This window comes from Lissotriton vulgaris, chromosome 11 (assembly GCF_964263255.1).
Source record: "Lissotriton vulgaris chromosome 11, aLisVul1.2, whole genome shotgun sequence".
In the NCBI taxonomy this organism is placed as follows: domain Eukaryota; kingdom Metazoa; phylum Chordata; class Amphibia; order Caudata; family Salamandridae; genus Lissotriton; species Lissotriton vulgaris.
Genome location: NC_141699.1, coordinates 886,689,272 through 886,716,969, shown reverse-complemented (window position 1 = coordinate 886,716,969; position 27,698 = coordinate 886,689,272). Strand labels below are relative to the sequence as shown.

The following is a 27,698-nucleotide window of genomic DNA, read 5'->3' as shown; positions in this document are numbered from 1 at the left end:
GGCGGGCCATGACGAACCCCAGCCGTCATCAGCACACGAGCACTGTAGTGCATGACGGCTGGGGTTCGTCACCAGCATGGAAGGGGTTAAGGTCTGGAAGTTAGCTGAGATGTTTATTATTAACTGAAATGCTGTTTTATTACCATTATGGAGTCATGGTCTCTGAAAAGCTTGTACAGTATGCTACGTGCGGTGAAAGCAAGGGAGGATCTGGGGGACCGGAGTTCAGGACAAATATTTCGGAAAAACTGCATTCTGTAACTAATGCACTGCACTTCATTCTGTTTATGAATACTACCAATACTTAGAATGCACCTGTATGAACTTGCCATCGCATAGAATTTTTTATAATGACCATTTTAATTTGGGGTGGTTACAGTGTTATTTATATTTAAGAATTTAATGATCTGCAAGGTTTTTCTTAAAATTATGATGTCTGGTTACAATTTTAGGTCATAGTTTTTCTTCTTCTGTGGTCTAACTTATGCCTTGCACTTTCTGAGGTATGGTTGATATTGTTTAATGTTTGCCCTGCATTTTATGATTGAAGAACTTTGCTAGCATTGTATTATCCCATGTGAGAATTGATATTTTAATGATGTATCCTGAGGATGAACAGTTTTTTTTCTTCCTGCAAATATAAATTTAAAAAAAGGAACATGGTAATGCGGCTGAAGAAATGCTTGGTGTCTTTTGTATTTGCAGGTGTGCGGTTTTCAGAGAGCACAGGAGAGAAGGATAGCATTAGTCGATGTAAACTGCGTGGTAAGAATAATTTTTTTTTCTGATTGTTCATTTCCACTTGTTACCCACTACTTTTATGAAATAAACTAAGGCAGGACTGTGTTGAACATCAGTCTTTCCACATCAAGGAGTATTTCCAATAAAGGATTATAAGTCAACTTAAATCAAACCAGTTTTAACCATGGAAATCTTTCCAACTTGTTTTTGAAGTCTGAACTAGCAGGCAGCAGGCCCATGGCTAAAAGTTCATGGCATTGGGGTTGGGGCCCCCACACGGCAGCATGTGTCTTGCGCTTGCTCTCCTTTGCTCTTGCACTCTCCTCTTGTTGGTGCTTTGGGGGAAGGCTCTTGGTGCTTGAGGGTCCCCTCTCTGCTCTTGTCAGGTGGGGGTCCCCCTCTTTGGTCTTGTCTGGTTGCCCCCCCCCCTTTCTGCTCTGGGCGCAACCTAATGTTGGGGGGCGGGGGGGACTGTTGTCTGCTCTCTTCCTGACTTGCTTTTCACTCTTGCCTTTGGGGCTTACTTTTGTGCTCACTCTTTGGCTCTTTAGCGCTCTCACCTTTTTGTGTACATCTTCTGCACTCGGTTTTTTACTTGCTTATTAGCTCTAGTTTGCTCTCTCATCCTGGCTCTCGTCTGCCCTTGTCTTTCTTGCCTGCCCTCTGCTTGGTAGATTGCTGCAGCACTCGCTTTTTTACGCATCCTATTAAGCTCTTTTGTGCTCGCTCTTTGGCTGTGTATGTGCTCTTGCCCTGGCTCCCTTTTGTGCTCTCTTGCTTTGTTGCACTCTTATCTGCTCTCTTGCTGTTTACTTTCACTCTTTGCGCCTGCTCACTTTTGCGGTCTTGCTCAATTTTCTGTTCTCTTGTGTGATTTCTCGCTCTGTTGTGTACTGTTTTATGCATTCTCACCTTTGATCTCTTTTGCACTTGCTCTTTAGCTCTATTTTCATCCTGGCTGTCTTTTGTGCTCTCACTCTGGCTGTCTTTCTTGTGATTGCTTGATCTAGTCTGTGCTTGCTTATTCTATTCCACATGGTTGCTCTCTGTTGTATTAGCGCACTCTGTTGTGTTTGCTTGCTATTTAGCGCTCTGTCTTTCGCTCTCCTTTGGGCTCTCGTCTTCGCTGTCTTTTACTTGCTCTCGCTTCCTTTTGCATGCTCTTGCTGTCTATGGCACATTTTTTTGTGTGCTCTTGCACTTTTTTTTTTTTGTGCTTGCTGCTTTGCTGTCACTTACTCTGGCCCTCTCTTTTGCACTTGTTTGCCCTAGCCCCCTTTCACTCTCGCTTGTGATGGCTGTCCCTTCTGCTCTCGCTTGTGCTGGTCCTCACCTTCACTCTTGTTTGCTCTGGCCCTCCCTCTCACTTGTGTTGACCCTCCCTTTAGCTTGTGCTGGCTCTTTCACTCCTGCACTTTTGTACTAGGTATCATGCACATGGTGGCAGAGAGTAAATTTACTTTGGCAAAAATGCACTCCATTTGGTAATGGCGAAGACTTCATTACTTTGCTGCCATTTTCCAGTTTCCGCCGTCAGAAGGTATTATATTAGTTGTGACTCACACAATGTCAATAGTGGGAGGTATGATTGTGTCTAACTGTCTTAAGGACAGGCCCACTAAAGCACTCGCCTACAACAAAATCAGTCTGCTTAGAAGCACTCTCAAACTGATTAGGCATGACACAGATTGAACATAGGATGCATTAGACAACCACTCGCCTTCAACCAATTCCAAACTACCAGCATGAGGGATGCACTTTGTCAGCATTAACATTAGTGGAACCCGGACTCACCAGAGGATTTACCCACTTCAGTATTGTAGTGAAATTAATATTGACCCACGTCAGCAATGGCCAGGTTCATCCTTAATCAGAGTTGTTTTCGGGCGCCAGCTGCTAAATTTGATACCCACTATTGCATTAGACGTATTGCACAAGCACTTTACTGCAGATTGATTGTACAACCAGATTGTTATGGGAGGGCCCCAAGGTTATCAACCTGTTTGCTGTGTATGAAGCTTTACTTTATACACCCAAACCACTGTAAGATTGTGCTAGCTCCCCATGATCATTAACACATCTCCAAACTTTCTTTTTTTACCTGATAATCTTTTATTCGTTTTTTTTTTTACATTTCACATTAGTGTTTAACCAATGAAGCCTATTTTTAAATGTAAAAATGATTTTATATGATGCAGAACTCCTAATTGGTTGTTGCCGAACGGGTGTATGGTATCTATCTGCCGGCTCATACGTGGGCTTGTTTTCAATATTAATTGTTGTGGGTAGTCAAATCGAGCTCCCTATGTAACTTCTAAACACAGGTCAAACGTATTTTAGCCATGCAGGCAATTTGCTGCCAAAACAACAAGTTTGTGAAACGAAGCCTCCGCATGACATTGTGAGATGGGCTGTCCAAACTTTTTTCTCCTACGTTTTTAACTGTGTTTTATCTTGTATGTCTTTTATAGCTTGTATGACTTGAACAGTCGAAATAAAGCTTAAATGATGAGAATATTGAGGTTTCTTAGACTAATCCCCTCCTCAGCCTTCTCTAAGTAAGGACCATTACAATGGTCAAAGTCTGTTTTTAAGTAAGTGGGGCGGCAAATCGGACAAATGAGGCATCTACTTCCACACTTTCCAGTCAGTACAAACCATATTGCTTTAAAGTTCTCTAGTATGTGGATAGTCTAGTTTGGAAATTATAGTCTGTCAACTACGCTTGAGTCCAGATTTAACCCTGGTTCTTATTTCTTAGCTACTTTTCTCCTAGAGGTAGTCTTTGTGCTACTGTTAGTCAGTGATCAGTAACTCACACTTCTGAGAAGCAACCTTTGCTTTGTAAGTCCAGCATTGCCAACTGTTTCGTATAGCTTGATAATATATGTACTTGCCCTGAAAGCATTGTTGCTTACCACCAACACATAGAACTCCAGCCCTTTAACTAAATCAAAAAAAGTGGTTAATCATTTTTGCTCACATAACTTCTTCTCCTTGCTAAACTTTTTTTTTTTGTATTCGTTTTTGTCACTTCTTACTCTTTTGTCACACTGTACTTCCAGCTTTGCCTTTCGTCTCCATCTTTGAGACTTTGATATTTGAGCTCTTTCTCTTTCCATTGTACATTTATCAAGTTATTGCTTTTACTTTCTTAGCTTTCCTTTTATTTGTTTATAGAATGGTACACTGTTTTTATATGAAGCATTGTATAAAATATGTAGCAGTTTTTAGTTACTGTTTGATGTATAATGGTTTGCCCAGTCAAGAGGTCCCTTTCATTTTTTTCATTTTTGTTATGTATTGCCACTACAACTCTTTCTCCCCTGTTTAACCCTTTTAGGGTAAAAGTTACCTGTGGTCTCTTCATTTTTCTTCAGAGATTATACGTGTGCGCAATATGTGCAGGACACTTAGACTCCCTAATACCTTTGAAGACACTGCTGTATCCTACTTTGAGCGTGCTTTTCATCACCCATCCTTTCACCAAGCCTCGCTTCCAAAGAAGGAGATCATAGTGGGATGCTGCGTCTACATCACCTGCCGACAGCACTCCTGGCCGTTGACCATGGGCACTATCTGCTCGCTCCTGTATGCCGACTCTTTGTTGTTTGCCAGCACATATGGCCGGCTTGTGAAGGAACTGGAGCTAGACGTACCAGCAGCAAGCTTGGCTGAATTGGTAAAGTCACACTGCAAGAGGTGAGTCCTCTTTTATTTGTAACATAGAGAAATATATTTATACAGAGAAGCTTTAGCAACTTATCCTGTTAATTGAACAATGAGTGGTGTTAGCAGTGGCCATAGGGAGAAGACACATATGTGATTGCCACAGACTGTTTGTACAGTCTTTTAAGTGTGCACTTAAATCATGATTTCAGAAATAAGTGTAGGTTCTCTTTAAAAAGCACATACATTCTGCCCCTGTGTGTACAGAAAAAAGGGCTTCCTGGACATCAGAGCTGGGTAAAATCTTATTTCCTTGTTGAGGTTTTTGCAGAACCTTTCCTCGCCGTCTCTATTGAAGTAATTTTCTTTAGTAGTGTAGAACGTTGCAAAGGCATCACTAAGAGTGTAATGTCTACTGGGAGTGGTGATACTGTTGACCTGCCATTGCATCAAGATTGTACCTTAAAAGACAACCTAAAATGTTTACTAAGGAAACATCACAGCTGTAACTGAGAATTTCAACTACTAAAGGCCTGATTCTAATGCGGTTAGGAAATCTTACCGATCAAATTGGCTTGTAAATGGTTTCCGAGCAACTTGGATCGGGAAAGTCAGGCGGACTGAGTATGATGCATCCTGATGCTTCCAGATACGATTTGGTTGGACTCCTATTGACTTCTATGGGAGCCTATGTTCCTAACAGCATCGTAATCTGGACCTCGGTCGGGAAGACACGTTCCCGATTCGATTTGGAAAGCGCAAATGCCATTAGGAGGCCTTCCTGACTGCATTGTAATCTGGCCCTAGGTGGGAATGCTTTCCTACCCGCATCGGAATCGGGCCCTTAAAAGTTAATGGGACCACAATTAAGTTTACAAACTGTAATCCCATGTAAAACAATACCATTATTTAAATATGATTACCATATTTAAAAATCCCATACCTATAATTAGAATTTTGAGGCTTTTTTTGGCTGTAGATGCACATGCTGTGTATTCGACCTGCCAGCCCAGGGGTGTGAAATTTAATAAAATATCTACTTGTCAATGGGTCAGGCTGCTTCATAAATCTAAGTGTCCTGTAACAAAATCCACTTGTCTCTTTGGTGCTATGATGTGTGGCAACAAATTATGGCAGTAATCTCCATTATATAAGAGCTCTGATATAGACTCTCTGAATATGCTAGGGCTCATACCGTAGTAGTGTTTGAATAATTGCAATTTCCTTATGTTGCCACGGTTCTTTATATCTGAATATTGGGGCTGAAGTTAGTTGTAAGAAATTGATCCAGAATTAGAATGCCCTTTTTAGTCTGTGCAACCCTACTAAATTGCATGTTTTAAGGGTTTTCTACGACTCTTGTCTAATCCTTTCCCATTCTGAGAAATGTTGGAAATTTACTCCTGACAATGGTAGACCTAAACCTTCTTCCAGAGTTGGGGGGGGGGGGAGAGTTAGTTCTTGGAGGGAAAGTGAACTTGCAAACACTCAGATTTTCGCATGAGCAAATCTAACCTGCATATTTGCTCGTGCTCAAATGCAGTTCACAAATATTCTCTAGGGGTACTATTTCTTGTCCTACTTCTGTACATTCTTGGGAATTCACGAGAGCTGTATGGCTGCACCTAATTCAAGGACATACACCATGGGTGCTCTTTTGAGACTTTCTTTAATAATTTGGCCCCTAATTTGGTCTGGTGTTGACCATGACCTTTTGCTTTTATTAAAATTCTCTCCCTCTCCGAGCTCACAACATTTACTTGGATCGTTCACCCTAATAATAAAGTCTTTTAATTAATGAACCATAAATACAAGTTTGAACAGCATTAACATATGGACAAAAATGTTACCTTAACTGCAGACTGTGGCCTTTCATGGTCCTTAATGCAGTAATGCAAACTGGCAGCCAAAGGGTTTGTTCTCCAGGGGAGTTGGGCCTGCTTGACCCAAGGACAAGATACACATGAAAACCTGTTGCCCTTGACCCCAAACAATATGTCCTGGGCGTCGAGCTACAGGAATTCCACATCCCTGCTGGGTCCCCGTAGCCCTGGCCAGTCACCCTGAAGGTCCTGGGACAGATCAAGATGCAGTCCTTGTACTCAGGCAGAAGGTAACAGAGCAGCAGTCCACCAGCCTGGCAGTCCTTCAGGCAGAGGAAGTGTTGAAGGTCCTCTTTTTATACCCTTGTTCTGCAAGGTAGGAGAAGCTTCTAGACCATGGCTTTGAAGTACATGGAATTTCCTTATGCCCCTGCTCTGGCTCCAAGTTGGCTGCAACAACAATGTGATGTCACAAACTGTCACTCTTGTAAATAACGGGTTCGCATTTCATTTGGGACACTGCGCACTTCTTTTGATGAACTTTATTACGTCAATATAAACAGTAATTGTTTTTCAACCTTATTGTGTGTAGTCCTGACTCTCTTTGACAGACTTTGACCAATGTATATTGCCATTGAGCTTAATTATGTTCGTGTACTATACACATCGCCACAGAAACCATTGTTACCTTTCTAAAGTGCCATTTTCAAAATTGCAATAATAAATATGCCTTTATAATTAAAAAGAGTTTATAATTACAATTTCATAAACTCCAACTAAGACCTAACTACCTGCCCCTAATTGGAAATTACAGCTTACTAAAGAAAAGGTCCAATGTTATCCTAGGGGAGGGGGAGGCCTCCGAGTAATGAAAAACAAATGTATGTTTTTTCAGTACTAGGACACGTTAAAAACTTAAAGGTGTGTGTCCAACTTTTTAATTACACAGCACCCTGCCCTATGGGCTAACTAGGGCCTACTTAAGGGGTGATGTCTATATAATTAAAGAAGAGTTTAAGGCTTGGCTAGAGGGTTTGAAAGCCAAGTTGACAAGGCAGTTTAACACTGCATCCAGGCTGCAATGGCAAGCCTGGGACATTCTTTTTTAGTGTTACTTAAGTGAGTGACACAGTAAGTGCTGCAGGCCCACTGGTAGCAATTAATTTACAGGACCTTTGTATATGGCATATCACTCCACAAGGGACTTAGTAGTACATTAAATATTCCAAATGGGTATAAGCCAATGTATATTTGAGCAGAGGGAGGACAAGCACGTTGGCTCTGTTTAGCAGTGGTAAAGTGCACCGAGTCCTAAGGCCATCAAGAATATGTCCAGCCAAATGGAGGAGGAGAGGCAAAACGTTTGGAGGAAGACCACACAAAGGCTGCAGGGATGTGGATTTCCTGTAGCCTGACTCCTAGGTCATATTATTAGGGGCAACAGCAACATGTTTGTGTATTTTGTCCTTGGGACAAGTAGGCCCAACCCTCATGCAGCACAAATCCTTTGGCTTCTAGTTTGCAGTACTACATTATAGATCAGGGAAGGGCACTGTCTGCAGTTAAGGTAATATTTTGTGTCTGTATGTTAATGCTGTTCAAACTTGTATTTTTGGTTCATTAGTTGAAAGCCTTCATTAGGGTGAGCACTCTAGGTAAATGTTGTAAGCTCTGACTGCATTATTGACAGTGGTTCCCGTATAAAATGTGTACACACATTTTCAAAGTTTAGCAATATGAGGCTATGTATAATGCTCCCAGAACGCTCTGATTTGATGCAAATATTTGCAGAAGCTTGCAAGCAAGATTAAGGATTCTTTGCTTTCAAAATAAAAAAATGTTCATTAAAGAAAATGAAAGCAGGAAAAAAAATCAGATTACTAAACTACTGTAAAAATGTAGGTACCATTTCTTTGCGGCATCATTTAGTAACGTGTTGATGCATGCAAGTATTCCCAAAAAATATTCTTAATGGAAAATGAGTGTAACAAGTTTTAATTAAGATTATGGGAACCCGAAATAAACACACATTGGCAAAGCCAGTAGGCCTGAAATTGGTGGCCAGCTTTTTAGTTTTGTAGTTTTCTAGTTGCACATGAGGGATTCCCCAACATGCTTAATACTGGACATACCCTGCTAAAACCACATCTCTGGTCAAATGAGAGACCTCCCCTGGCTTTCGGTCAACAAAGGAATCCCCTTCAAGCTCCTCACGCACATTTACAAAACCCTCTACAACCCCGGACACCTTAACCAACGCCTCCCCTACACACCGCCCGGACCTCACTGCTCCGCCCATCTGTCCCTGGCTACTATCCTACGGATCTGCAAGACCTTGGCTGGAGGAAGATCCTTCTCCTACCTCGCTGCGAAGACCTGGAGCTCAGTACCTCTGCATCTCAGGAAATCACAGTCACTGCCTCAATTCAGGAAGGACCTCAAGCCCTTGCTCGTCGACAGAACTGCGGACCCACCTCCTGCACCTTGAGACACTTACAGGTGATTAGTCTCACTTTACAAGAACCTTGATTGATTGAGCACACCAGACCTTCTCATGTAGGACCATGGAGAAATCGGTCATCCATACCCCAGGTCTCTCAACATTGCGATCTAGCTCATGAGGGCATAGAATTTGGATACCTTAATCTTGCACCTGAATTCATGAGCATTCTCATAAAAGCATGCAGACCTACCACCATGGTATTCTATGCAACCCAGTGGAAGAGGATTGTGTGCTATTGTCATTCAAAACATATTGATCCCTTAAAGGCCAGTGTGCAGCACACTTTGTGCTTCCATGTGGCTATATCTGGCTGCTGTAGCCGCTTGCCTTCAGCGTAGACAACACTTCTCTCTCTTCAGAATTCCGATCATCAAAGCTTTTATGCAAGGGCTCAAAAGGATCATTACTCCTCTGGTCCCCATTTGAGCCCCTCCACTTCTGTCCCCTTCAGAACCTTCTAAGAAGGTTGCATTTCTATTTCCTATCACTTCACACAGGTGTGTCAATAAGCTACAGGCATTAACCTTAGAAACTTTCTTCTAAGTTTATAGGGATATGGTTGTTCTTCACACCAACTCCAAATTCCTCCCTAACTCCAGCTTAACTAGTCCATTGAACTTCCTGTTTTTTCCCCACAATGACTCAGTTGCAGAACCAGCTCTCCATACTTTGAATGTGAAATGAGTCCTCATGTACTTCATTAAGAGACCTATACCATTTAAGAGATCACAACAACTCTTTGTTTCTTTCTGCAAATCCCATAAAGGGATGGCTCTGTCGAAATCCAGCAGCGCAAGATGGATCGTGAAGTTCATCAAGACATGCTATGCTAAAACTAAAAACTATGGCCATTTCTCCCAGAGCCCCCTGCACTTTGCTTGAAAGAAAGGGCCTTTATGGCGTTCCTGGGAATAATTCCAATAGCTGACACATGGAAAGCAGCTACCTGGTCCACACCGCGCACTTTTGCAAAACATTACTGTGTGAATGTGCTAGCATGCCAACAAACCAATGCTGGCCAGGCAGTACTCCATGCACTTTTACAACATACTGCAACACACACAGGCTAGTCACCACTTTGGAATGACTGCCTTACAGTATATGCAGCATGGTTATCTACAGCCACACATGCCTTGAACGTACTGTTACTTACCCTGTAAACATCTGTTTGTGGTATATAGTGCTGTAGATTCCCAAAGTCACACACCCTCCTTCCCGAACGCCCACGTCCATTTCAGTGTCTCTTACCATCTTTTCCCTCCTTTTGCATGGACTTCTCTATATACTCTACTTCGCTTCACATTCCATCCTCGCTCTCCGTGCGGGAAAACAATCTAACAATGGCGTTGATGACCATGTACATTACCAGCAAGAGGAGAAAGCAGTACTTCATGACTCTAAATACTTTTTCTACGAAGAAAAAGCTTGCCTACATCTGGGCCTAACACTAAATGGCAGGAATATGCACAGCATGTGAATGTAAAGCGCTACATGGCACGAACATTTGCTTACAGGGTTAGTAACTTGTTCCTTCTATTTTATTTATTTCAAGCTAATTCCAGAATATCTATTAAGACTGCCTTCACCACTCCTCTGGAAGGAAAATTCCCTTTAAAATACTTAATAGACACCTACAATCAAGAAACTATAAGCCAACACACTCTGTAAATGAACAAAAATACCCGAATGGATGTTAAGGTACGCAACAGACTCAAAAGGGACCTCAAATGGATGTTATGGCTGGGCCACATAAGTGAATAATGAAAGTGGAAAATGTTAGAGAACACAATCACTCGTCCAGCATCAGAGATGGAAATTCCTAATGGTATTCAATACTTAATGTTTATCCACAGCTCCTAGAGAAACCATTGTAAAAGATTACGATGGGAAAATCAACCCAAGTAAAAAGTCAGCTTCCATCTGTACCTAACATTAAGCACCCTATATCTCACAAAGGGAGAACATGCAAGCAAAACTAGCTCTCATACTTATACGGAAATTAACTACACGAAGGAACTACTTATTTTAGTGGACAGTTTAAACAAGGACAAAAGCATTAATTTTGCCACTGCAAACTATTTTGTGACCTAAACGAAGTCGCTCATGTGGTTGATGAATGGTACATTTGAAACATTCCCTTGACCCCTCAACCAAATATAACCCATACACGATGAATACCAAATTAACAATATCCCATCAGTACACAGGCCTCCACCCTTTGTAGAAGGTGAGCTACTTTTTACCAATGAAAATCATTCAGAGCTACCGTCTAATATAGCAATTTATATATGGGTACATAAAGGCCAAGAACCAGAAGTGTTGCCTGTGGAGTGTCCAGTTTTTGATGCTATAAGTGCACTGCATTAAAATCACGTGATCTGTATTGGGAAAGGTTTACCCATTAGGGTCCCCAAGGACCAAAAATGTCTCTTTAGGATAGTTTGACTCCACTCTTTTGGGTGAGTGTCTGAGTGGGGCTTGTTGTTTCTTTGCCGTGCAAGTATGTAAACCCTTCCATTAAATTGGTGGATTTCTAAAGTCAATTGGTTGATGTCCAGAAACTGATCCTACTTTAACTGAAGATTAGGAATACCATTTCCTTGTGACCAGATTGTAAGCCCTTGCTGTCGTCAACGAAAATGCGCATGGCCTCACTTCCCCCTTTCCTGCAATGCACTCACACGCAACCAAATCAGAAAGTTATTTTTTAACATATTCACTAGACCCCTAATTAGGACTATTAGCAATAATGGATTTTGCAAGGTACATGCAGAATGTGTTGATCCCTACGAGAAGTATATATTTGTGCAGTCACTGAAGGTTGCTATAAAAAGCTAAACACCATTGAAGAAAAGAAAGGAGAGAAAGAGAATGGTAAAACGGAGAAGGAAAGATAGGAATGAAAAGGGAGGTATGGAGAATGGAATGTAAGGTGGGAGGGATAAAGGGAAGTTGGGAGGGAACAGGGAAGGGAAATAGGTAGGCAGGAATGAATAAAGGAATGTAGAAAGAATAAACAATCCAAAAAACAGGGATAAACGAAGAACAATACAATGAAACGAAGAAACAGAGGTGATGAGAGAAATCTGAAGAGAAAAATTGAAAGTGAGATAAAAAGAAATGAAGATTAAGTTCAAAAGGAGACATAAAAGCAAAGAAGTCAACGTTTATCTTCCCCCAGTTCTTCATGTAAACTTAACTGTGAATAGGTGGACCTCACTCTGGACTCTTTCAAGTCAATGACGTTTCTCAACTTTCTCCAGCTATCCTTCCTGAGCTGATGAGTCCCATACCTCACACCCAGGTCTGTACCTGAAATTGGCTAAGTAACTGTTTCTGCTCTGAGAGTAGTTTTCATACCTCATTAAGGGAAATCACTGGCAGGACCATCAGCCAGCACACTAATTGTAATTTGCCTACTAGGGATTAAGCAAGATAGTCCTACTAAAGTCACTTTTCCTAAATATTTATTTAAAAAATCGGACTTTGCCACTGAATTGAATTCTTAATTAACATTAGTTAACAATAGTGTTTCGATTTTATTCTAGTAGCTTCTACCAAACCGAAGACAGCAAAGTTATTTTATTCTTATATTTTTTTTCCTCTCAGAACAGCTTCAGCTATTCACAGTAAAAATAGTATTTGAGGACTAGGTACTGTAGACACATGCCAACATAACGTTTTTGCATTCACCACTTTCAAATCCTAGTCACCCTATCTTGTGGGGTGCCAGGCCTACTTAGGGGTGACTTTTTCAATACTAAAAGGGAGGGTTCATGACTAACGGAAAGAGTTGTTTTGACTGGTGCGCCCGCAGGTTAAAAAGTTGAAGGAAACCGGCTAAATGGGTAGGCCAGAAGCCATGATTTCTTTGTCTGCTTAGTGGATAGCACAATACGTAATACAGCCCATGGGTGACATGTACGTTTTCCATGCCACTGGTGTATTTTCCTGAACCGTATACTACAGCTTTATTGTAAAGATAAATGTCAGCAGTGGGTTGGCCAGTCCATGTTTTGTCCATACCATGTTTTCGGGATCGGAGCACGTACACTTGGGCCTGGTCAAAAAATGAGGGCGACCCCCACCCCCCCAAAAAAGAGGCACTTTCTTACACATCCATGTAGCTAAAAAATACCCTGGTCCCACCTGAAAAATTATTGTATAAAACAAAAACGCCAAAACATGCATGCTGTTTTTATAATTCCAAAATCAATACTGCACTCAAAATGGTAAATCCAAATTAAATATAAAGCAAAGTGAACTAAAATAAATCCTAATTTCCAATCAAAATCATCCAACATAAAACTCGGGCATATTCAAATGAATAATATATACATACATGCATACATACATTTTCAAAGAAATCTATGCTTGGAAAAAAACACAACTATTTAAGTAAATATCAAATAAAATACATTACAGCAATAGATCTAAATAAAGCAAACTCATAAACCCACTTGTACTATCAAATACTAATAATGAAAATATATACCTGCATTCCTAAGGCCAAAGAGTATCTGAAGAAATCTGTTACAACCAGGAATCCAGATATCCCTAGATAACAAAGCAAATGCAAAAATTCAGATATAAAAAAAATCCCCTCTTTTAAAAATTCATTTTGTAAACCGTGTTTCCCACAAAATCCTAAAGCACTTTTTAAAAAATAGTCTGCAATCTGAAAAACAAGCATTTGCAATGCAATAGGTCTCGCATTAAGAAAGTTTGATCTATTGGTATTGTAAATGTCAAATTTTTTATTTATGTGTTGGTTTTAAAAATTGCGAAATTAATAGCTTTGTCATTTACAATGGCACTAGTTATAACTTTTGCAAATGTGACACATAGCATTTGTAATGCAATGTGTTATATTTTCGTGACTTGCATGTATTGATATAACAAATTACATTGGCTTATATTTTTTTTCATAATTATTACTTAAATAACATTTATTGTAATTTATAATGGCAATAGCTTAAACTTTTGTAAATAACTTATGAAGATTATATTCAGTGTATTTTATTGTGACGAAATCCAAGAACAGAAGTGAGATATTAACATCTTTTTGTGACGTTTGTAATAAAGCTTGAAACATTGAGAGAACATATTTGAACCAGTTGTTGTTGAATGGTTGCACAGATTGATGCTGTGGTGGTGCAGAGTGATGTTGTGGTGGTGACGAGTGATGCTGTGGCGTTCAGTGATGCTGTGGTGGTGAATTTGTGCCCGGTGGTGACGAGTGATGCTGTGGCGTTCAGTGATGCTGTGGTGGTGAATTTGTGCCCCGCTTGAGGGGCATATTGTAATTGTAGTGTGAGTTCTGCAGATTTATGCTGTATTAGTAATGCCTAATGCAGTGCTGGTGTTCAAAGATGGTGTAGTGGTGGTGAATAATGCTGTGTTGATGCTGTTTAATGATTTGGTGTGCTGAGTGATGCTCTAGTGGTGACTAATGCCGAAATGGTATAAATGATGCTGTGTTAGTGCTCATTGACAATTGTGTGTACCTTGAGGAGAGATGGGGGAGGGGAGAGAAGGGAGAGTGAGGAAAGGGAGGAGAGAGGATAGAGGAGAGAAGGGAGAGTGGTGAGAGGGGAGAGAGGGGAGAGTGGTGAGAGGGGAGAGTGGTGTGAGGGTGGAGAGTGGTGAGAGGGAGGGGATAGAGGGGGAGGGGAAAGTGATGGGAGAGTGAGGAGAGAGGGGAAAAAGAGAGGGGAGGGGAGATTGATGGTGAGAGGGGAGAGTGGTGAGAGTGCATACTGGTGAGATGGGACGAGAGAGGAGAGAGTTGTTATAGGGGAGACTGGTGAGGGGGCAGAGTGGTGAGGGGGCAGAGTGGTGAGGGGGCAGAGTGGTAAGGGGCCAGAGTGGTGAGGGGCCAGAGTGGTGAGGGGGCAGAGTGGTGAGGGGGCAGAGTGGTGAGGGGGCAGAGTGGTGGTGAGAGTGGTGAGGAGAGGGGAGGGGAGAGTGGTGGTGAGAGTGGTGAGGAGAGGGGAGGGGAGAGTGGTGGTGAGCGGGGAGGGGAGAGTGGTGGTGAGAGGGGAGGGGAGAGTGGTGAGAGGAGAGTGGTGAGAGGAGAGGGGAGGGAGAGTGGTGGTGAGAGGGGAGGGGAGAGTGATGGTGAGAGGGGAGGGGAGAGTGGTGGGGGAGGGGAGAGTGGTGGTGAGAGGGGAGGGGAGAGTGGTGAGAGGAGAGGGGTGAGAGGAGAGGGGAGGGAGAGTGGTGGTGAGAGGGGAGGGGAGAGTGGTGGTGGGAGGGGTGAGTGGTGGTGAGAGGGGAGGGGAGTGGTGAGAGGAGAGAGGAGAGAGGAGAGTGGTGAGAGGGGAGGGAGAGTGGTGAGAGGAGAGGGGAGGGAGAGTGGTGAGAGGAGAGGGGAGGGAGAGTGGTGAGAGGAGAGGGGAGAGGGGAGGGAGAGTGGTGAGAGGGGAGGGGAGAGTGAGGAGAGAGAGAGGGAGTGGAGAGGTGAGAGTGGTGAGTGGTGAGCGGGTAGAGTGAGCAGGGGGAGTGGTGAGAGGGGGAGTGGTGAGAGTGTGGAGAGGGGAGATGGGGGAGAGGGGTGGGTGTGGAGAGGGGGGAGAGGAGTGAGTGGGGAGAGAGTGGGATTTGAGAGAGGGATTTGAGAGAGGGAGGGTAGAGTAGTGAGAGGGGAGAGGCGAGGGGAGAAAGGGGAGAGAGTGAGGGGTGAGTGAGAAGAGAGGGAGGAGGGGAGGTTGAGGAGAGAGGGAAGATGGGAGGCTGAAAAGTTATTTTTCACTTTTCAAAAAGCCTTTAAAAAAAATCTCTCAACTTTTTTTTTTATTTGCACCTTTCTGAAAACAAGGACAGGCGTAAGTATTTCCTTTGTTTTGGTTCCCTGGGCAGAAGAAAATGCAGCAGCCGCCGTTCGAAATCTTTTGGCCTGGTCATTCTCCCATCTTCTCGACTTCAGCAGCATGAAATACCATGAAAGAACATGTTTGGGATTTGAGTCCAATTCTTAAAAAAAATATATCACACACTACATGACGCATTAATACACTGTAAATAAGCGCTCCAAAGAAGCTTTTGTGATAGTGTGACCCTTTGTAAATAATTCTTGAAAAGGGCTGGTAGGAGCGGACTGTCGAATCTGCCTTCATTTTAAAACTTATAAATAAAGTTATGTAAGTACTACCAGAATTAGATAGGGAAAACAGAGAAGGAGAGAGACAATTAGCTAGTGTAGTGTGTAATGTTTGAAACCCATAACAAAAGTACTAAAAAAAATTCTAAAAATCACCGTTATGTGTGAGTAACAATTAATGTTTTTAAAATATAAAAGAACTATGAGATCGGCTTTAAATAAGAAGTAAATGCAAATCGTAAAAAATGCGGAGATGAGGCCACCATAATGTCTTTCAAATATTGACCACGCAAACAATGTTTAAGATCTTTTGTGAAGAAAAGTACTGTCTTTCCCTTAAAGTTCTTTTTTATCGGAGTTACGCATAAAAGTGATTCAGGTTAGAGGGGAAACAACAACTTAGGAGGATGTCTCCATGTGGCTTGTGCTCGGCTGTCGCCTCGGGCATGTTTACTGGTAACACGTGAAATGCTAAAACCATTAATCAAGAAGGATGGCTCAGTCTGCCTTCTTGCCCGGTGGCGCCTCTTCTCTGCTTCCTTTTTAACACTAGAGATTGTGGGAGGGGGCATGGGAGAGAGTTATCCTTTTTTTTTTTCTCCAAAAAGCATTAAAAAAAAACACTCTGAACCTTTTTTATTTCCACCTCTCTAAAAAGCAGGACAGGCGCAAGTATTTCCTTTTTTGTTCGCTTCCCTGGGCAGAAGTAGAAAATGCTGCAGCATAGAAAATGCTGCAGCAGCCGTTCAAAATCTGTAGGCCTGGTCACCCAACCATCTTATTGACTTCAGCAGCATGAAATACTGAAGGGCAGTATTTAATGCTTCTGGTTGCACAGATTGATGCTGTGGTGGCGCTGAGTGATGTTGTGGTGGCGATGATGCTGTGGCATTCAGTGATGCTGTGGTGGTGCATAGTGATGTTGTGGTGCCCCTGAGTGATTCTGTGGTGATGCTGAGTGATGCTGTGGTGATGCGATAGTGAGTGCGATAGATAGACAGAGTGAGGGCGATATATAGATAGATAGATTGAGGGCGATATATAGATAGATAGATTGAGGGCGATATATAGATAGAGTGAGGGCGATAGACAGATAAAGTGAGGGCGATCGATAGATGGAGTGATGGCGATAGAGTAAGTGCGATAAATAGATAGTTAGGGCGATAGATAGAGGGCGTTAGATAGAGTGAGGGCGATAGATAGATGGATAGATTGATAGTGAGGGTATAGATAGAGTAAGGGCGATAGAGTGAGGGCGATAGCTTGATAGAGTTAGGGGTGATAGATAGATAGAGTGAGGATATAGACAGAGTGTGGGCGATAGAGTGAGGGCGATAGTTAGATAGAGTGAGGGCGATAGATAGCTCCTGCTCATGATTTGGCTGGACTGCTGCCTTAAAATATTTCCATTGTTTACAGCATTAGCAGACAGCAAATAGTGGCTTTTGATTGGGTAAACAAACATAAAGAGCAGTACCGATGAAGGACAAGAACAGAAGTGAAATATTAACATCTTTTTGTGACATTTGTAATAAAGCTTGAAACCTTGATAAAACCTATTTGAACCAGTTGTTGTTGTTGAATGGAGGCATAGATTGATGCTGTGGTGGCGCTGAGTGATGTTGTGGTGGCGACGAGCGATGCTGTGGCGTTCAGTGATGCTGTGGCAGCGCATAGTGATGTTGTGGTACCCCTGAGTGATGCTGTGGTGGTGCTGACTGATGCTGTGGTGATGCGATAGAGTGAGTGCAATAGAGTGAGGGCGATAGACAGCTCCTGCTCATGATTTGGCTGGACTGCTGCCTTACAATATTTCCATTGTTTACAGCATTAGCAGACCGCAAATAGTGGCTTCTGATTGGGTAAACCAACATATAGAGCAGTACCGATGAAGAAGGACAACCGGACAAAGTGACGGGACTAAGGGCTATATAAATTGAAGACATTTTGTGAGCTTAAAAAAACACTTATGAGTGTATGATTAGTTATTTAAGGAAGTACATCCAATTTTGTAATGCATGCAAACATGAAAAGCAAGCTCCCTTGGTATACAGAGCATTGCTGCTTCTGCAACATAACAAACTTAAAGTAGCATCGCCAGCAGCTCTCTGACGCAGCTATTACGAAGGCAGCACAGCGCCCCATCTCCCTCACACACATTGCACTCGCAGCATGGTAGTTTTTAGCAGTGCTTGTGTTTAAAGAAGCCTTCCTGTAGGCTAGGGAAAACGAGTTTCAACAAACATTTAAAGTCTCTGTTCAAATCTTAACAGTCAACCCAGCAGCTCTGTCTCAGGAATGGATCACATGAGCAGAGAGATGCCGGAGGGGGAGGAAGGATGGGCAACCTCACACAAGCTTTACGTTTTTTTAATCTACGCTGGGAGGAAACCTAAATTGTAAACAGTAGTGTTTGAGAAAAACACTGTTGGCCACAGAAGTGCTGATGATAAGCTGTTGGGTCACCGAGCAGCAGAGCACCCCGCCCCCTCACACACATCGCACTGGCATGTTGATTCTGAACCAAAACAAAAATAAAAGGAGTGCGAGAGATGCTCCAGCAACTCTGTATGACGGGAATGGATCACGTGAGCCAATTGATGGGGGGGGGGGTAGCGAGGATAGGGAACTTTATGTGAGCTTTGCGGGGTTTTTTGTAAGCAAATTTGCGCACGGACTCGGAGGAAATGTGAAATGTAAACATTAGTTGGTAGTCGTGAAAAGCACTGTAGGCCACAGAATTGCGGATGACCAGCTGTGGGGTAATGAGAGAGTGGCCTGCAAATGCCACGAGCTGCCCCATCTCTGCTCTGACGGGCTGGGAGACCTGCGGAAATCCCCGATTCTAGTGCCGCTCCCACCAACCACGGCCCGGCCTCAGCAACAGGAGGAACTGATTCCGGAAGGCAGGAGCGTGGAGGGGTGGTAGGGAGACTGAACGAGCACGGAAGGCAGCGATGTAAAAATCGCAGTATAGTACAGTCCGATGCAGTGCAGTTGGAAGGAGTCTTGAGAAAGGAAGGCAATAAGGCACAGGGCACGAAAGGTAGCAGAGAGGCGGTATGATGAGGGAGGCGGGGCATCGTCGCAACAAGGATAGCAACAAGGAGGGAACATGAGAGAAACGCGGTTTATAAAGAACTAGCAGCCCGTCCCGACGTTGTCCGGGTATGAATTGCTGCCGGCCAGTAGTATATTGTTTCGTAGGATTTCGTTTTAATAGCATTTCTTATCTGTGACAGGCCTGTGAAACGCTCAAATTCACAGTGCACTGCTGATGCACTTAAGAGTGCGCGTTCAGTAGTGTGTGAACTCGAGTTTCCCTACTTTATTTTCCCTTGCAATAATATATAGATCAAACTTGACAACATGGCATGAGCACAATTTACATTACAGAAGAACACATTCATTTTTGGTAGGCACGGGGAGACAAAACGATTTGCCTGGAATCACAGGATGTTGAGCTGATGCCGAGATTCGAACGTAGCTCCCCAGCTCTAAATTTCGCAATTCTAGAACTTGTGGCGGGAGGTGTGTCTAAAAGTGTATGTCGGTGCTGGCCATCAATGAGAGAGACCTGTGCATTTTTCAAATGGGTGGTGGAAAAAATATGAGTATGTTGCTGGAGATGTGGGCCGCCGTGCCACCAATGTACTTACCGGGGGAGGGTAAACACCCATTATTCCGCAACTTTCTTTCCGCATACCATCACTCAGCATACTTTCATGACGAAAGTACCATGACTCCGCAATGCCATTATAACGCATGGCATTACATTTTATATGCTTTTACCACGCATACATTTACAATGAAATTCGTTGTAAATGCATGAATGGTAAAAGCATGTTTTTTTTTAATGTTTGGATAAGGTAAGTATGGGTATAGGGGTATATGTTTTGGGGTACTGAGGTATATGTTTTGGGGTGTTTGGGTATTTTAAGGGTTCAGATATAGTTTTGGTTTATGGGGTACAGGGGTAGTTTTAGGGTTTAAGGATAGGTATGGGTTTTGGGGTACAGTGGTATTTTTAGGGTTCAGGGCTAGGTTTGGGTTTTGGGGTGTTTTTTGGGTTCAGGGCTAGGTTTGGGTTTTGGGGTACAGGGGTATTTTAAGGGTTCAGGGCTAGGTTTGGGTTTTGGGGTACAGGGGTATTTTAAGGGTTCAGGGCTAGGTTTGGATTTTGGGGTACAGGGGTATTTTTAGGGTTCAGGGCTAGGTTTGGGTTTTGGGGTACAGGGGTATTTTAGGGTTCAGATAGGTTTGGGTTTTGGGGTACAGGGTTTGTTTTTAGGGTTCAGGGTTAGGTTTGGGTGTACAGGGGTATTTTAAGGGTTCAGGGCTAGGTTTGGGTTTTGTGGTACAGGGGTATTTTAGGGTTCAGCGGTAGGTTTGGGTTTTGGGGTACAGTGGTATTAGGGTTCAGGGCTAGGTTTGGGGGTACAGGGGTATTTTTAGGGTTCAGGGGTACAGGGGTATTTATAGGGTTCAGGGCTAGGTTTGGGTTTTGGGTTACAGGGTATATTTATAGGGTGAAGATGGGTTAGTGTTTAAGGGTGTTGGGGTATTTTAAGGAGTAAGGGCGGGTTATGATTATGGGGTGCAGGGGTATTTAAAGGGAGCAGGGTGGGATTAGCACACGATATGAGACATGGCATGAAGGGCGGAACGTACCACACGCCCCCAGTGTTTGTCACGCCCAAAGCACACGCCCACAGCACAACGCAGACACGCCCACAAGGGACTACTTTGCTGGCTCGGTTCTTTTACCTTTTAAATGTATATGGTGGGCGTCTGCATAGCCTATGTCCTTCTGCTGCAACTGCCCTTTCCAACGCTGTATTGGGTGTTGTGATTGGTGCTGTGGTTCCTGAGATTACCCGCCTCAAAGGTTTGGGCTCTCTCTTTATTATATTAGTATGGATAACGAAGTGGGTAAAAGGGGAAGCCAGTGCCATGAATGGTGGTATGGAGGGAAGATGGGAGAAGGGGGGGTTGGCTATGAGAGACAAGCTCTCGGCATTGCTGGGGCGGGGGAGCGGCAGCCTTTGAAGTCTGATGCCGAGGCTCAGACAAATGGTGGTGTGCGAGCGGCTTCCTTTCAAGTCTGATTGGGGGGGGCGGGGGAGCAAATGGCGAGAGCGCGCCCCGCGCACATGCACTGGCCATAATCCGCATTCCAAAGCCCTCTTGGTAGGATTTTCTGGTGCCCCTCTATATCTCTCGCCAGCAATGCGAAAGCGCATTGGCAGGGGAGACCTAAAAACGGCAAACCTGTCACAAAGGAAGAAAGCAGGAACTTGCAAAAGCGAGAAACAGGGGCAGGGAGTGGCTGGCAGTGGATTAAAGTCTATCACACTTGGGATTCAGCGAGATGTTTACATGAAAAAAAGGCCTAAAAGAACAAGAACAATAATGGGTGCTGATAAAGAAGGAACTGCATACGAATAGAGAATAACACTGGAATCCCATGCAAAAGAATGAGAAAAGTTTACCCAACACAAGTATGAAAGGAAGAAGCATTTTATTCTGGCACCTATACCTTTAAATAAGAAATGACGTAGGCTACCTGGCCATAAGATCAGTTGCCCACTCAGGATAGAAAAAATACGTATTGGTAACATGGCGTGGCCATTTTGGAATGGGTTTAGAGGAGAGAGGGAGATAGCTATGTTGGTTTGCTGACCTGTGTGTACCAACAGTTATTCCACAGGAATAATTACACAAGATTCACCATTCATCCAAATGCCTCAAAGAACTAGACAACTTGTACTAGAGTAATACAGTTCTCATGGTACCATAGTCTAAAGAATGTAGATCCTTCGTATGGCATGTTATAAGAATACCAGTGGCATAATTACGTTGGGGTTACCATGGGAGACAATGGAAGAATAGTCAGCACAACAAAAAGCATTTAAAAGGGACGGCCCATTAAAGGAGTGAAAGAGAACATTCAGGCTTACTTACATGTAATGATTGAAACAGATATTTCTCGTTTGCATTCTAAACTGGATTTTGTAAAGACATGTTATATTTAAAGATATAAACCAGATAATCAATTCTTCATGGAAATTAACATTTCAAAGAGCACAAATACAATTTTTTTTTTAATGATAAATCTACCCAGCGCAGTAACAAGGAGTACCAACGAACACAAACCAAAAGAAACCAGGAGTTTGAACACATAAGCGTGTCTCGCAGTACTATAGCGGCCACTAAGCAACCCACCTGGGAAAGACACCCCAACAATCAAAGCTAAACTTTGTTATGAGGATCACATATGTAAACTGTGCGATTTCAGAAGAAAATGTTCTATAAAGATATAAACGTGCATTTTCCGAATACCATAAAATCTAACTGCGCAGGTTTTGGAACTATTAGGTTGTCAAACACAAAGTCGTGGGGGAGGGAGGATATTTGAAGGAGCGCAGCGTTGCATACATCAAACACTCTGAACCCTTCCAAAGCATGAGGAATTCATTAGAAAGGGTTTGCCCTATTCAAGTAAAATAATCAGTGCGTTTACTTCCAAGTCTTTGTGACGCAAACTTTGGAATACTTGATGTGATTACTGTCAGTGTGGAACCCTACGCAGAACCAGACAGTAAACTTACAGTAAGTAATCTTACCTTCAGCTAAGACGTTACACCAACGTGCCTGAACCGACTCCACCCTTCTCTTGGCCGAAGAGAGTAGAGACTGTAGGTCAGGGAGCACGTGTGGCGGGCGTGTTGCGTCACTGCTGAGTGGGGGCTGGCCAAAACGATGTCCAGGGCCGTCATTGGTAGCGCTACCAGATTGACGGTCCTGGGATCCATATCATTAAACGCCCGCGCACGGCACCGCCACCACTAAGTTAGGTGCGTGCACTGTGACGGTGCACTAGTTCCACTAACTTGCAGCGCTTTACGCATTTCAAGTCGGGCCGGGCCCACTGATCTGCGGTCTACTCTGCGGGGCCTGCGGCAGGCCCCTGAGCAGCTTCCCATACCGCCCATGCCGAGGACCGGCCATGGGACTGCCGCCGGCGAAGAAGGTAGGGCAAGATATCGAGGCAGGAGAGGAAGATGTGGGTCATTCCATGCACAGACGGTGGCGGGTAAGGGGAGAGAGGGGGGGCGGTGTGTGTATGTGTGTCTGTGTGCGTGGGGGAGCGACGTGTGTGTGTGCGTCTGTTTGCGCGTCTGACTCTGTGTGTGTGTGTGCGTGCCTTCGGCCGGCCTGCGTAAGCGCGTGCACAGACCCTGAGCGGCTCGTGCACCGGTCTGTCTCCCTTGAGAGGCATCTTGGTGACAATAGGTCTCGGGAGCGAGACCTAATAAAGTGACATGTTCAACAAAATGTTGGAACATATATTGTCCGGGCAAATTCAGTAACAATAAAAAAATCCCCAAATTAAAATCAGGAAGCATTATTTTTAAAAAGTAGCGTTTATTGATGGTGTCTGTAGTGTTTTAAAAAAAACTTACATTGTGCAGTCCCACCCCAGCACAATATATTACAAACCTCACAATATCACTTCAAAATGTAAATACACCGTCAAAGCAAATAACGATACATACATTATTAATCTTAAGCCCACCCATTCTGACCTTTACAAACTCTGAAATAGATACAATACCAAAACCTAACCAGTAAACACCTTAAACTTTTAAGTACCTGCTTGCAACCTTTAATTTAGTAATGTCAAATTATAAGTGGACTCACCTTCTCCGTATATCTCCTTGTTGGCTGCTGCTCTATGAGAAATACAAAAAACAGACTTTTAAGTAGCATTAATTACTGATAAAAAAGTATGTACTTGGATATGCATATTTTTGTTAATACATAATGTTGAAATAGTAATCTAAAAGTAGTAATCTTGTGTTTTTTGTTGAATATTACCAATGCATCTTAATGTAATGCATTTATGTAGCACTTACTACCACTGAAGAGGTGTTAAAGTGTTCTTTCGTGGAGTAGAACACTACTCCGGAACCCAAAAATAATTAGTGGTGAATTAGTATATGGAGATATTAAATAAATTTGAGCTGTGGACATGTGAATTTGTTAGCTTGATTGAAAAGGGAAAATGATATTGGAGGGATAGAAGGAGGGGCTTGCATTTAGATATCGCTTAGTATATAATGATGAGGGGTGAAAGTACTATTAACCTTGTAGCACACAACTCTAGAACCCAAAAAGGATTAGTGGTGAATTAGTATAGGGCGATATTAAATCAATTTGAGTGGTGGACATATGAATTTGTTAGCTTGATTGAAAAGGGAATAGGATAGTGGAGGGATAGAGGGAAGGGTCTAGAAAGTTTTTTTTTCTTTTTTTTTCTTCAGAGCTTAGCAGCAGGAGGTTTTAGGAATAAAGGGAGGGGGGACATTTAGAAAGGCTTGTTTGTGAGATCTGAACAGTAAAATATGTATGAGATGATGCAAGGAGGGGTGGAAGAGAGAAGAATGTTGCTTTCCTTTTGTTAAATACGTATTTACTTTGTCAATAGATATTTTCATTTATAATTTTTCAATTTAAATCTTTAAATGACCATTTTTCATTCATTAAAATAGAATCTAAATGTTTTCTTTGTATAATGTGTCTTTGTTTTCATATGAAATAATTGAATTTTTAATATATTACCTAAACTTTGATCCTACAGCACTGGATGGTCTGTTGTAGCTATATATGCTCCTCTGCTATAAAAAGTTTCAGTCGGTGATTAGTTTAAAATCCTCATCTGGTTTCCAATTTGACAACCAGTGTACATAACCTGATTTTTAATTCCAATTACCCATGAGCTTGAGTGAAGGGTGGCCAGAGACCCTTAAGCTTCTTACCCTTTTGGTCACCTTTGATGCGGTGGACAATTACTTTTACTTAATAGTTTTGTGAAACAGTTGTGTTTCACCTATAGATTTTGAAATTGAGAGGACGTCTTCCCAAAGAATCCTCTAGGAGTGAAAAGATAATTGAACCATTATTTTTTGATTTAACAATAAACCTTTGATTTTACTTTGAGGTTGGATTGCTGTGTTAATCTTGTCATAAACTCAAAAAAGACTGATCCTAAACAAACACTAACTCCTCATTCCTCTTTCGGTTCTCTTTCCTTGTATTGTTTTTCCAGTTTCAGACTGTGTCAGAGTGATGGCAGCATTCCAGCTCCGCATTTCGAGGATGCAAACAAAATAGCAGAGAGGACCTTGCAGATCATGGAAGTGGCCAGTGATACGTGGTTAGTGACCGGTCGTCATCCCATTCCTATCATCACCGCTGCTGCTTACCTAGCATGGCAGTCGCTTCGCCCAGCCTCGCGCTTGAAGAATTCCCTTCCCTTCTTCTGTAAACTTGCTGAAATTGATCAGCCTCCACCATCAACAAAGCGGCTTAAAGAAATTTACAGTGTTCTGATAAGACTGGCCTCCAATCTTCCATGGCTAAATAAGTTCCCCAAGAATGCGAAGACGGCCGTCCAGTGCTTGGGTGATATCTTGAAACATCGAAACTTTTTGCTCAAACAGTCTCTTGGTTTCCACACAGAAGAAAGCACTAAGCAACAGGAGTCTAGTTCAAGGAATGATTCAGAAAGCAAGACTGATGAACAGCATGACAAATCAGAAGGGACCTGCCTTACCACTGATAAACTGGCAAACGGACGGGGAGTAGGGGTAAAAAGGTTGTTTCTTCCACCATGTGTTGAAAATCCAAGAAAAAAACTTAGAATGCCACAACAGTGTGAGGTCCAGGCCTGCACAGGAGAGGAGGACATTTCTGATAGTGAAATCGAGCAGTTGTTGCGTACGCAGGAGGAGATGGACGAGTATTTGAAGGCACGTTCTTGGGACTGAGCTGAGATAAAATGTTCATTTGACCCTTGATGACCCGGATAGGAGGAGGCTGATAAGTAGTAAAAGGTGTTACCCTGTTTCAGTGCTAAAATGTTTAGATTCCCCCCCATAGCCCAGATAGACTGCCCTGTAGTCTCCAAACCTACTTCCCAGCAGCACTGTTGGATTGTGTTTCTTTTTCAGGCAAGTGCACAATGTGAATCGCTTTACAATCCCCACTACTGTACGAACAGAAGAATTAGCTCAAGGAAGACTTGCATATGTGATTTAAGGGAGCTGCACTGATACTGTCTGCTGATAAACAAACCTCACTACATCCTGAATTGTGCCACTTCTGGATTATTCACTCAGTTCACTGAAACAGGAATATTGGTTGACCACCTTTTGCTTCAGGGTAGGCAGCAAAGTAATCGACTTTAGTTTGTACAAGGACTTGATTAATTAAAAAGTGCAACCTGACTGACTTTTCTGGTGGTATCCACTGGTTGGTGTTTTACACTGCTCATTTGCAATATTTGCTCTTGCAGTTTTCCTTTTGAGTGAATATGACAATAAAAGAGCGGTCCTATTTTCTTACTGTTGGCTGTTGCTTGGGCTTTCTGTGTTCATGTCCACTGTTTGTTTATGGGTGACTGAATGCCTTTGATTAGCTATCCCTTAATGGCTCTTGTTGTATAAGACTGGCTAATTGCTTGCACTTTTCAGGTGACGAATGTTTATTTAATAGAGTGAAGTAGCTGATCTGTGACTTGGAACGGAACTACTTTAAACTCCCTACCTATATTTTCAGTGTATACATGGAAAATGTATGTCTCGGTATAGCTGGGGTCTCCGAACTCTGGTAACTTCTCATAATACCTTATGAAGCAAGCATTGGCAAAGACAATAGGTCTCGCCTATGCAAGAGCTATTGGATTTGGCGATGTATAACAGGTCTAAAACACAACAATGTGGCTGCTATTCAGCAGGTCTAAAAGTTGGTGGGGTAGATTGGAGTGGGGTAGAGTAGAATGGGATAGATTATAGTGGAGTGGATCACATTGGCGTAGAAGGGCGTCTGGGTAGAGTGGGGTAGATTTGGGTTGGGTTTATTGGGGTACATTGGGGTGGGTTTATTGGGGTACATTGGGGTTGGGTTTATTGGGGTGGGCGGATTGGATTGGGGTGGGGCGAGTTGGATTGGGGCAGGGCAGATTGGGTTATTATGGAGTGAGGCAGATTGGAGTGGGGTGAGGCAGATTAGGGAATAATGTAGTGCAGCGGATTGGAGTGAATGGGGCAGATTTGGGTATAATGGAGTGGTGCAGATTGGGGTGAATGGGGCAGATTGCGGTGAATGAGGCAGATTGGGGTGAATGGGGCATATTGGGGGTGTAGTGTAGTTCCTAGTTTCCCACTAGGCCCTGCGCATTGGAATAACATAAACAGTAGTATCGACGTGGAACTGCAGATATTCCAGGCCTCCACTGACTATGCTAAACTTAATTGGGTTGTGTTACCAACTAGCTCAGAGGTCACTGGAAACTTTCTTCTCTGCATAGGAAGTGATCAGCTTCCTTGGCACAGACAAGAAGGGATTCAGTTTTCCAACAACCGTGCAACATGACAACTTTGCTCCTCAGATCAAGAGTCAATCTCTAGGGTCGTGTGAAACAATAGACATGTATTTCACTCAGTCAGTCTAGTGCAGTTTACTTTCACGAGATGTAGAGAATAGAGAGACGGGCGTTTGTCAATAAAGGGTTAACATTTATTGAACAGTCTTTCTTCTCGTACAAGAGAAATGAATTGCCACAATTGCAATAATTGTTATTATGAAAAGTACGTACAGTAAGATAAGTATTGCGAAATAGAACTGTAAAAGCATTGATATGGTTTCTTAGCCATACAATGGTTTAAAGGTAATAAAACATATATACAGTCATATATACATTAGGCTAACATACTCAACTGGTGCTTCTAACTAAGCCTACCCCAGTGTGCCTGACCTAAGCCTAACACGTGAAAAGGGGAGTAAGTAAGTAGCT

The 27,698-nt window shown here is 42.8% G+C and overlaps 1 protein-coding gene across 2 annotated transcripts in view; it reads left to right on the top strand.

Annotated features, from left to right (window-relative positions):
• Positions 1-26,247, top strand: part of BRF2 (BRF2 general transcription factor IIIB subunit) — a 60,359-nt gene extending 34,112 nt beyond the window's left edge. For both annotated transcript variants that reach the window (XM_086944033.1, XM_086944032.1), the window contains 3 exons: positions 706-765; positions 4,122-4,443; positions 24,951-26,247. In XM_086944033.1, the coding sequence (XP_086800159.1) occupies positions 706-765; positions 4,122-4,443; positions 24,951-25,671 (1,103 nt within the window). In that variant the 3' untranslated portion in view covers positions 25,672-26,247. The remainder of the gene's footprint in view (positions 1-705; positions 766-4,121; positions 4,444-24,950) is intronic.
• The last annotated feature ends 1,451 nt before the right edge of the window (positions 26,248-27,698 follow it).